Source organism: Cynocephalus volans, chromosome 10 (assembly GCF_027409185.1).
Source record: "Cynocephalus volans isolate mCynVol1 chromosome 10, mCynVol1.pri, whole genome shotgun sequence".
NCBI classification, from domain to species: Eukaryota; Metazoa; Chordata; class Mammalia; order Dermoptera; family Cynocephalidae; genus Cynocephalus; species Cynocephalus volans.
Genome location: NC_084469.1, coordinates 37,606,867 through 37,618,800, shown reverse-complemented (window position 1 = coordinate 37,618,800; position 11,934 = coordinate 37,606,867). Strand labels below are relative to the sequence as shown.

Below are 11,934 nucleotides of genomic sequence, written 5' to 3'. Positions count from 1 at the left end.
TGAGGTTGAGGACTTTTATTTTTGTTTTTCTCTTTGTTTGGGGGGACAAACACAAAGCTAAGTCATTCTCTTTCTACCAACGTAAACAAATCAAATCAGACTAAAAGTGGAAAGATGCTTCCTTCTTGAAATTCATAATTCTGTCTGGAACTCTGCCTCTCCCTTTCAAAATCATTTTGTCAGGATAGACATGAACTGTGCCAAAAGCTTGGCTGTCTGGAGCTGTTTCAATAACTCCTTCTAGGTTGACATGGTGCACACCAAAAGGATCCCGAGAGTAGCCACCATCATGAGTGTGACCAGCAAAGAAACCCACCACGCACTGGTGAGACCACATGACTGCCAGGGCGTCTCTGTAGTTCCAGGCCAGGCACACGCTGTTAAAGGAGTCTGGGTAAATGGGAAGATGGCCTGTTAGTTAAAGAAAAGAAGAGTTATGAGCCAATTAGGAAATATCTCTTCCATAAAGATAAATGGCTAAAAGCTATTTACTCAGAAAAGAAAATGTGTATTGCTACCTCATTATCCAAATGGACTGAGACCAGAGAGAATCCATATACATGAAGAAGTATGCAATCTATAGCCACGTCTCTGGAGCACAGAAAGAAGTGTAAGACAGTTCACATGTGAGCAGGAGAGGCTACTGTAGAGGCAAAACCCTGAGATCGCTGAGGCCTACATAGAGTCTCAAGTTGCCCAAACACTGAGGAAGAGTGAGGACATTCTGTGCAGGGCAGTCTGCAAAGCCAGCAGAAATTAGGCAGATGCTACGTGTGCTAAAATCCAATCTCACTGACTTCCTTAAATATGAATGTTATATACACAGAAAGTCGTAATACTAAATGAGAACAATTCAGTGATGGGCCACGATGATGTGTCATTTTTATAAACACTCGACACCTTAGAACTGATTCATAGGACTTTAAACATCTCCATGACGTCAAGGTAGCCACGCCCATTTTACAGGTGAGAAAACTGAGTTAAAGCATTAGGGAAGGTTTATACTGGGCCCCACAGGAGATATGTGGAAGCAAAGCCAGGAGAATTTCAAATTCTTAATGCTAACCCATCTATGAGCCTATACTATATATCAGGCCACAGTTTTCTCTCTTAAGTATAGGTACTCACTAGTCTTTGCAGGAGATATGTGGAAGCAAAGCCAGGAGAATTTCAAATTCTTAATGCTAACCCATCTATGAGCCTATACTATATATCAGGCCACAGTTTTCTCTCTTAAGTATAGGTACTCACTGGTCTTTGCTTTTTTCCATTAAATCACTTTTCTTTTTTCTGTTACTGTTTATTTTTATTCTGAAATTTAAACAAGCTCTGCTTTATATTTGTTTGTAATCAATGTAAAAATAAGTGGGGGGCAGAGTGTAACAGGACAGGAGTGCACATGCTCTCTCTCTCCCTCCTGCACACACACTGACTCCCACCCTTTGAGCTGTAATAAGGGCTAAGAGTACAAGAGTCTAAAGGGGCAGTGTGACTTTCCAGTACCTAGAAGCCATACTGACTCATCTATGAAGTCCCTGTAGCAGTTGACACAATTAGTTGCTCCCTTCTTCCTTGAAACACTTAGTTTTCCCCCAACCTCAATGGTCACTAATTTTCAATCTCTTTTGCTGTTTTTTCCTCATTTCCCCAGCATCTTATCAGGAAAGCCTGAATGATTGGTCCTTGGACTTCTCTATCCATATCTAATGCTTTGGTGATCTCTTATTTACATTGCTCTAAATATCATCTATATTCTTTTTTATTTATATTCTTTTTATCATCCACATTTATATATCTAGCTTAAACCTCTATTCTGAATTTCAGACTGCCTACTCAACATCTCCATTAATGTCTAATAGGCATCTGATATCTAATAGGATCTGAGACTCAATATTTCCAAACCTGAACCCCTGACTGCTCCACCTAAGCCCCCTCATCTGCAGTGTTTCCCATCTCAGTTTATGGCAATTCTATCCTTCTAAATGCATGGCCAAAATTCTGAAAGAAGACAAAATAACCTCTGAGTACCCACAATAAAGTTAAAAAGCAAACAAAAACAAAAGAAAATGTCTATTAAACTTTAACTTTTAAACTTTACTAAAGAAAGCCTGAGGCACTCAGTTGTTAAAGGTTTGCTTATCCAGTTTCTCGGCTCACAGCAAATGGTGGAAGAAATTTAAGAGACTGCTAAAGTAGATAGGTGCACTGCCATCAATAAAAAGAAATGGGAAGAATACAGGATTGAGTGGGAAAGGGGACTTGTATAAAAAACATGGATTCTTTAAAAAAAAACAACAGATTCTAGTCTCAATCTTGTCAGTAACTGTGATTTTCACTGTGTAGCTTATTCTCTTTGGGCTTCAGTTTTTTTATTTTTAAAATTAAATGTTTGGCATTATGGTCTCTAGGTCCCTTTCAGCTCCAATACAATTTAAAGTAACAGGTATACAGCCTGGCAGTGGGAACTAAAAAGCAGACACAAGTCAAGAAGTATCCGACTTTCTGTGACCATTTATTATACAGCCAAATAGTATCACGTCATGCCAACAACCCCTGAGGGTACCTTATATTTTTCAAGCTTTGATTGACACTTCCAATGGTAGCAGAAACACTCCTGCTCCATCTACATGTTTTTACCACATCAGTGGAAGATTAATAAGTAAAAACTACATTTATAATAGAAACGCAGTTGGCCCTCTGTATCTGTGGATTCCATATCTGTGGATTCAATGAACTGTGGATTGAGAATATTCAGGAAAAAAAAATTGTGTCTCTACCGAACATGTACAGACTGTTTTTCTTGTCACTATTCTCTAAACAATACAGTATAACAACCATTTACATAGCATTTACAGCATTTTAGGTATTATAAGTAATCTAGAGATGATTTAAAGTATACAGGAGGATGTGCACAGGTTATATGCAAATACTATGTTATTTTACACGATGGATGTGAGCATCTGCAGATTTTGGTATCCTCGGGAGGTCCTGAAACCAATCCCCTGCAGATACTGAAGGACAGCTGTATAATTTAATATTATCAACTATCTGTATAGCCTATCATTTTCGAAGGTTTTCATACTCATAATTGAATCTGGTATAATATACAGAAAACTGCAGTTTGTAGGTTCAATATTTGTTCAGGGCCATACAATTCTTATAAACAAGTGCCAGAATGGCATCTCGTCCTTCTGGCTCTCAGTCCTGTCTTCTATTATGCCACGTCAACTCTAGAACAAGGGCTGTAACCTCAGTCAACAAAACAAGTTTAACAGCCATAATGAAAATCCAAATTTGGTTCTGTGTGTGTGTGCTTGTGTGTGTGTGCACACATCTGTACATACATGTGAGTGTTTTAAGCACCTCCAGATTCCTATAATCTCTGATGACAGGCATCAATCAAAAATGATTCTAAATAAAAATAAATACAAATCTAAATACAAATCTGACTTCCTTGTAACCGTGCGGTAGACACAGTTAGAGAACTGAAAGTGCTCACTGCCAGCTGAGTCTGTAATACTCATCCCCCATTACATCAGCTTTGCTTCATCTGGGCAGCAATAGCCTCTGTCTGGTGGCCACGTCACTAATATGCAGGTCTCCTAAGGCTGAGATTCAGTATGGAGCCTGAACTGAATTTTTCATTTAAAAATTACTATATAATTGATACCATTTGGGGAGATTCTACTTTGAAACCTAAAGGGCCAACTCACAGGATCTAATATATGGCAAGATGTTTTTGTTATTTTACATTTCTTTCCTGATTCATCTTTAAATGTTAATCTTATATTCAGGTTGTCTCTCAACAAAAAATTTTAAATGAGGAATCCATTTTATAGAAAGAGGATATCAAAACATAAATATTGTTAGTATGCTTTAAAACCTGACTTTTCTCAATATCTAAAATGCTGCTGTAATCAGATAAACAATTTAAGTACTTACTCACAATCACCACCTTTTCTTGGTGTGTGTCAGAGAAGGTAAGAACTTCATTCAACCAGTTCAGCTGTTCTTGGCTGAATCCTCCATTAAATTGGACAAAATGAGGCTCAGAAAGTCCTGAAACGAATTAAGCAAGTTAGACCTATCACATGTCATTTTTCCCCTCATTTGGACATTCAAATTTAACTAATGCAGAGACACTTGTTTCCTTCTTTTGGGAATATTTGATTAACAGCAATTGACTTAAAACTAGAAATCACAAGAATTTAGAGTAGCATATAAGTAAATCACACTGTACCTTACTCCTAGTCTTGACATTCCTCTGCTTACTTCACTGGCTTTCCATTACACAGAAAATACAAACTCCTCCTTATGTCCACTGAGCCACTCCACAGTCTTGCTTGTTTACTCTCCAAAATCACTGGCCCTTTTCTGTGTTCTTCAATAATGCCCAAGTCTTTTTCCACTCAGAGCCTTCATATTTGTTTTTCTCTTTGCTAACCCCCTACCCAGTTCTTCCTAAGGATGACTCCATCCTGTAATTTAGGTCTCAGCTTATATATCTTTCTCCTTGGAGAGGTTCTCTCTGATCACCTAATCTGAAATACTACTCCTGGTCCTTTTCTATAACATTCTATCACATCATACTCTATTTCCTTGGAAGCATTTACAACAGTATAAATAATCTTGTTTTTGTTTCATTGATTATCTGCCCCACCCACCTTCTTCTTCTGTTCTCTCCATTACATCCATAAAAAAGGGAGATTGTCAGTATTGTTTACAGCTGTAAACAGCTAGCCCTAGAAGAAGTGCCCAGCCCAGGAGAGCCATTCAAATATCTGTTAAATAAATGAGTCTTGAATCAACTGTAACCAATCCATGTAACATCAGGCTTACGAGAAGTCTTGACCCTGAACAACAGCGACAATATACTTTTACCTTAATAGTCCATCTTCCTGCTGAATAAAAGGTAGCTGAAGAATTTAAAGACAATGTATTAGATTCTCAGCTCAAAGGAATAATTCACCTTGAGGACTATTTAATTCCACATTTGGATTGTGCTCCCTCAGTATCTTCATACACTGCTGGTATTTTGGAGAAGACTGATCTATGCCCAAGACACTCAAGTCATAAGCATCAAGTAAAATGAAGCGGAATTTAGGGAATGGTACAAAATGATAAGCATAATAATTCTCTGAAGGCATGGTCTCAGGATGATGTGCAATCTGGTCTTCCAGAAACTTTGTGTTAAGTTTAGAGTTTGTTAAATAATCTCTACTGAAGTTATAGAATTCATGATTTCCCCATATATGATGAACTGGGACTTCAAGCATTTTGAATGCATTCATAACAACTTCCAGGGACTTTTCTGATGCCTTATACTGTGCATTGTATCCATCGATGAGATCTCCAAGCTGAAGGACACAACAGGGTGTGCTACTTTCCTTATTCCAGTCTTCAATGGCACCCTGTAAGTGAAGAAGACTGTGTCTGTAGTACCTCCGCCTGTTTCCTTGGAAATTATAGCCGTCTTCTAAATCAGCATACTGAATATCTGCTATAACTCCAAAGGAGAAGAGACGTTCTGAATTCTCACTTAGGGTTCCAGGATTGGGTTTATCATCCATAACCTCCAAACAGATTTCTAAATAAACTAGATAAAGCAAAAAAGATAACCAAGTCATAAACATCTTAATTTTCTACTTGGAATGAAGTAAATGGTAAAATGAATATTAAACTTAATAGTTAATTCACTAAGCAGCCTGATATAGCAAAAAGTGCTTGGCTTTAGCGTCCAACAGTCTTAGGTCTAAATTACTAAATATTTGAAACACTTCAGTTTTCTCATCTGTAAAATAAATGATATCCTCTATCCTTTAGAAGAGTAATTTACAAAAGGCTACTATCCTATTACTGACAGGCATTCTAATTCTAGTAAAGCCAAATTCAAAATTGGAATAATTTCTAATTTTTAAAAAGTATGCACTCGTTTTAAATGTATGTCCAGGGCCGGCCTGTGGCTCACTCGGGAGAGTGTGGTGCTGATAACACCAAGGCCACGGGTTCGGATCCCATATAGGGATGGCCAGTTTGCTCACTGGGTGAGTGTGGTGCTGACAACACCAAGTCAAGGGTTAAGATCCCCTTACCGGTCATCTTTTAAAAAAATAAATAAATAAAAATAAATAAATAAATAAATGTATGTACGTGCGTATGCACACACACACATATACATTCTCTCCCACAAACTCCAAATAATTCTATCAAAACATCAAGTTTTGGGGGGGAAGTTGTATATCACACTCATTCATTATACTTTATACATCAGGTTCTCATTATAGGTTATTGTGTATCAGGCTGTCCTCTCTGTTGGTGGGTAGGTTACCTTAAATAAGCTTCTCATATTTTATATCTTAAGTAACATGGAAAGCAATAAAGATATAAAAGGAGAGAAATAATTTTAAACCAAAAAAAATCCAGCACAGAAATTAACTATGACATTGATGTGACTACCATTATTTCTCTGAGCAGTGGTTCCTAGTGCTTCAATAGCTGGATTCTAACTTGAACCACATTTTAAAAAACGTGAATACTAACCCTTCTACGCAACCGAAACAGAAAACATAAAATCTTTTCTTCTTACACATGATCTCTGCCCTGCCTCTGCAGCCAAAAGAGCAAGAGACTTAAAGTTGAAAAAGCTTTTATAAAATTGTTTAAAATCTAAATTTATAATCTGTTAAGAGCCAAAAACACTAACAATGAAACAAAAACCAAAGGCCAAGATCCTAAGTTATCAACTATTTTTATTATAAAGACTACAGCAATAAACTGTGGCTGTGTCTGAATTTATTAAAACCTAGTTGTTTCTAAAAATTATTTGACTTTCTAAAATTATGTTCAGACTCCTGGTCTCCAGTCATTTACCCAATATACCCGCAGAGTTCCTATTTAACTCTCCACAGACTGTGAAATCCCAATTGTAAGAGGGCTCCCAGCAAAGATGGAGGCAACAACTCCACAGTCAGAATAAGAGCCAGACTTCAAGAATTAGAGGCCTCTTTTCATTCTAAAACTGTTGTCACTAATGATACACTCTCTATCCAACCTGCCCAAGCATGAGCTCCAGCTACTTTCCTTTCTTCCTTAATTTGGTTAGGTATAACTAGCTCTAAAACAGGTGAAACTTCACCAGAAAAAAGAGATGGAAATCCCGAAAAATGGTTTGGTATTCTCACGCCATTTTTCTTTATCTGCTCACTTCTTCCTGCAGTCCCCATATGGAAACCCCAATAGATATCAAGTCAGTAAATATGTATAAGGAATGGTATAAATGAGAGAGAATTTGACGTGAAAGGTGGAAAAACTCAGATACAATTACAAGAAATACAAAACTCATCTAAGTGAGCTAAAAATCTCTAGTCCTGTAAGGTTTCAAATACTTGAGATTCCAAGTACACATTAATAGGAGAATCAAACCAGAAGGTAATTGAGCAAATATATCACATGAACATTATTACCAAAGCTTGAGAGAAAACTGTTTCTGGGAATGTTCTTATGCCCTGCCAAATGAGCTTATTTGTTTTTATCTTTAAACTCAGAGCCTTTAAGGTGATAACATGTACTGTGGATCTCCTAGAGAGGATTTAGTCCCAATTAATTCAATCTTCTCTCCAGTAGACAGCTGTTATTTTTGCCTAGCCAGCATTCATTTCCTGTTCTCTGGGTAACAGCAACCCAATTCTCCTTTAGGCATCTACCCAATTCCCCACTTTCACTTTCGCATGGTTTGACCTCCACTCTCCTGGCTGAGGATGGGGAGCAGGAGTCACATAAAAAAATCTCAGTTTCCCTCTGGCTAGTTAGGGGTAGGCATATAACTCAAGATGGGTTAATAAGCACAGCCGTGGGACATCAGCTGGAACTACTAGCAAAAGTACTGCAACTACTTCTGCTAAATTGATAACTAAGACCTGAGTTTCTGTGGAAAAGTTAACTGAGAAGGAAGCAAACCTGAATGATGGAAAGAAGATTCCTGGAAACATTAGTTGAACACCTGGATCCACCTGTAACTGCAGAACTATTCTTGGTCATTTAGTAATATCAATCAATAAATCCCCCTTTGAGCTTAAAGCCAAATCAAATTGATTTTCTGTCATTTGATGCTAAAATCCTGTCAAATATACCGTCCCCTGGAATACAGATCAGTTTAGGGAAATTCAAGGCTATACTGAGATTTGGCAACCTTATAAAGAAAGTTAAGCACACACACTTCAAAACAGCCATGTGTTCTGGAGTAGAAAAGATATCCAAAATGACAAATACATACAGCTTTTAAAGATAAGGTCAAGGATAGGAAGGCAACATACCATTTTATTAAATAAAGAAATTACTTTGAAAACCAGAAACTTACATGTATACTGTGATTTGTTCAGAGAAAGACAAGAGGCAAGAGGGGAGGCCAAGGCCACATTCAGGGAAAGACAATCAGGATGAGAAGTGAGTAAAGCAGGGCAAAAAGAACTATGTGGGTGAGGAACTGACCCTCCTGGCTAGTTCAGTATTATATTTCATGATTCAGGGAGATTCCTGGGAGCTCAGAAAGATTGGTCCTGGTGGGCACAGAAATCAAAAACTCAAAGCCACCTCCAGTAGGGAAACTTAAAATTAATAAGCACTCTAATGTCACGGAATTTTTCCAAATTAGCCCCTTCTCTACCAAATACACACACAAACACACACATACACACACACAAAATGGGTGAGGTGAGGATTATAACTGTTGAAGCTAGTAATGAGTACATGAGGTATTATTCTCTCTACTTTATGCACGTTGTAAAATGTCTATAATATGAAGTTTAATAAAAGCCTGTAAAGTTTAGAGAAAATAGAATCTGGAAGAATTAGAAGACCTAAGAAAATATTTTTCTTTTGAATAGAAAGGAGGATCCAAGTTTTTAGTGAACTTTGTTCTGTAAGTTTTGCCTGCATCATTTATCATGTGATAAGTTATCTAAAAGTTTTAGTTAAAGCGGGATTATGATAAAATGTTTAAAGCTCTGAAGTTGAAAACCTGGAACTGAATTATAGTCCCAGTTTTTCCTACGGCAAAGTAACCCTCACCAGATCATTGAAACTCAACTGAGTTATAGTGCAGAGCAAATTTCTTTGTAAATCATAAAGCACTATATGAAATTAAGAAAATAATTTTTAAATTATATACCTGAAAATATATCTGTCTAGTGAGCCTCAATATAACAAACTATCACAACTTTTAAACAGAACAGAAAAATGTAGGAAATTTTACAAGATTTTCTCTCAAAATTCCTACAAAAAGTCCTGATGCAGGATAAGCAGCCAGTATTTTGTGAAAAGCACCTTAGGCACAAACAATTTTTAAGAATAGAAAGAAAAACCCAGTGAACCTTTAATTTCTGAAAACTTGCTACAAGATGATACTAATAAAACTTCTGTAATACTTATGAGTGGCAGCCTGAAGTTCCTTGTAGAATGCCCTCAAGTACCTATGATGAACTTGTCGAAGAAGACTGCCCTACACTGAAGAGTGCTTCTTTCACACTACTGTCAAAGGAAAAACAAAACAACAACAACAAAAAAAAAAACAGCAGGGGGAAGTCCAGACGTTAGTAAGGAGACATTTTAAGACAGACTGTTGTAACAAAATCTCAAAACCTAAGCCAAAGTGTCTCAGAAAAGGGTGGGTGAACGAAGCTTTCATATGCAGTGACCATGGAAAGAGGGGTGGCGGATCTTAAAACCTAACTATGTTAAAGATTGTAATAAGGAAAGTAGGAGCAGGAAATGTTTGTGGTTAGGCACACAAGGGTCTGGACCTAAGATGAAGCAAACAAATTACAGTGCCAAAAGTTCACAAAAAGTTAGGGCCTAGCTGTCCTAGTTAAATCACTTATGTCAAACACAAAATTTGATCAGACTCGTCATTATTTGATAGAACAAATATCAGAAGAGATTATCCATGCCCTGTCTCTCTCTCAAGGGAAGTATCAAAATTGAAAACAAAACAAAAACAAAAACAAAAACTCATTTGGTGATCTTGGTAGTTCAATAGTAGTAATAAAAGTGATGGGTTTACATTAGTTTAATGCTTTAGGTACCTGAAATCAGGCTCAGGGATGTTACTAGCAATTCATCCAAACTTCAGTTATAAAACACCTACTTGGAGCCAGAAGCTGTTTTAGATGCTAGTATTTTATTTAATATTATAAACTTAATATGAAGAAGTTGTAAAAAAAAAATTCTTCAGTAAAGAAATTAACGGTAAAGCTATTTTAAAAAATTCCTTTGACAAATAAAATTTAATAGAGCAACTGAAAACACTGAATTCAATTTTAATTTACATGATGTGTGTTTGATTATTTAACCTACAATTGAGCAATTAAAGAGATGAACAATAGTTTTGTATACTCATTGCTGAATATGCAAGGTACTTTCAGGTCTTTTAGTCAATTATAGGAAAAATTTCTCCATGAGCAAAAAATACACAGAAATAAAAAGGTAAAAACCTTATCCACAGGCAACTTCAAGATAGAAAAATTAGTTTGATTAATATTTTGATGTGCTGAGAAAACATATAAAAACTCTAACTTTGAGGAGAAATTTCAGAAAATTCCAGCTCAACTTTGGAAATCAAGAAACACGGGTCATAGCAGACTACAACTTGACTGGATTCGAGAGCAGCACACTCCGATAGTTAGCCCAGCTTACCGAAAAAAAAAACCCAACCATGTTATATTCCAACAATCACTGGATCACGAGTTGCTTCAGCTCAGTGGAAACCCCCTGAAAAAAAGGCACACAAGAGCAAGTTCTATAGTTAAGGTAGAGAGTTACAAAGCGATCTTTTTTCTGTCCAGTAATTTACAAATCCACCACAGAATTAAGATTGCAGATATTGAGACCTAAACAAAGGCTGACTGAAAGAATCCGAGTTCAACTTCCACAAGGAAGGAAACATAAACCTAAGAAAGCTCTTGGCCTCATTAATGTGTGGCTGTACCCAAGGAACATAAGCAGTCCCAGGTGAGGAACCTATTAACAAACTTTATTTTATTTTATTTATTTATTTTTTTAAAAGATGACCGGCAAGGGGATCTTAACCCTTGACTTGGTGTTGTCAGCACCACGCTCAGCCAGTGAGCCAACCGGCCATCCGTATATAGGATCCGAACCCGTGGCCTTGGTGTTATCAGCACAGCACTCTCCCGAGTGAGCCACGGGCCGCTATTAACAAACTTTAAATCACGAAACTGAAGGGAGCATTTTAAGAAACTGTGGCCCCAGGAGACTAAATGAAAGGATGGAATATAAGCAGTATAGACTTCGTGGAGAGCTGTGCTTTACAATCAGGATACATTATAATACAGTTAGAATAACTAGAAGCGCCGGGCATTTCAGTCTTAACTCATCCTTGCCACCCTAACTACTAAAATCATCCTTATTAGCAATTTAAAAAAAAATGCAAGGGTTATTTCAAGCGCCATGGGTCTGACTCTCCTTTGAGGATGTGAAGGGGTCAACCATCTGGCAGATCCACTTGGCTGGCCTCCAGACTGGACAGGACAAGGGTGACCAGACAGGATGGGGACGGGGGTGCTCGGTCCCGCCGACCTCTGAGCAGCGTTTTCTCTCTTCCGAGCTGGGGACGCACCGGCTGCTCTCGCCGAGGCCCCTGACCAAAGAGGGGCGCCTCCAGCGCTCAGGGATGCCGGGCCCCGGCCCCTGTCACGCAGCCTGGCCGCCCGAGGAAGCTCCTTCCCCGGGGCCCTACTGCCTTGCTGTCCCGCTGCCCCGCCGCCCATCCCAGACCGCCCGGGGCCGCGTAGGACCCGCCTCCAGCCGCAAGGAACCACCTACCGCGCGCCGGCTCCTCGGCGAAGGGCTCCCTGACTAGCCGCTGGGGAACTGCGCCACCACCGAGAGGAGCGGAAAGAGCGGCTCCTTCCGGCTTCC

The 11,934-nt window shown here is 38.3% G+C and overlaps 1 protein-coding gene across 6 annotated transcripts; it reads right to left on the bottom strand.

Annotated features, from left to right (window-relative positions):
- On the bottom strand, window positions 1–11,886 carry ADPRM (ADP-ribose/CDP-alcohol diphosphatase, manganese dependent). 6 transcript variants are annotated; one of them, XM_063110509.1, is made up of 5 exons: window positions 11,839–11,880; window positions 10,690–10,764; window positions 4,970–5,596; window positions 3,943–4,059; window positions 1–411 (listed from the first exon to the last, which is right to left on the bottom strand). In XM_063110509.1, exons 3-5 carry the CDS (start codon window positions 5,568–5,570, stop codon window positions 101–103), a joined length of 1,029 nt encoding a protein of 342 aa, XP_062966579.1. In that variant the 5' UTR covers window positions 5,571–5,596; window positions 10,690–10,764; window positions 11,839–11,880; the 3' UTR covers window positions 1–100. The 6 variants fall into 6 exon arrangements, with proteins under 6 accessions (XP_062966579.1, XP_062966583.1, XP_062966584.1 ...); XM_063110513.1 differs by having other exon boundaries at window positions 1–390; XM_063110514.1 differs by having other exon boundaries at window positions 4,970–5,411.
- Between the last annotated feature and the right edge of the window lie 48 nt (window positions 11,887–11,934).

What these genes read in the sequence shown, in the direction of transcription:
- ADPRM (XM_063110511.1), bottom strand. Translation starts at nt 5,570, where the DNA reads ATGGATGATAAACCCAATCCTGGAACCCTAAGTGAGAATTCAGAACGT. An exon ending in GGAATTAAATAGTCCTCAAG is followed by an intron (nt 4,060 to 4,969) that starts GTGAATTATTCC and finishes AATTCGTTTCAG; the next exon opens with GACTTTCTGAGCCTCATTTT. An exon ending in AGAAAAGGTGGTGATTGTGA is followed by an intron (nt 412 to 3,942) that starts GTAAGTACTTAA and finishes TTTAACTAACAG; the next exon opens with GCCATCTTCCCATTTACCCA.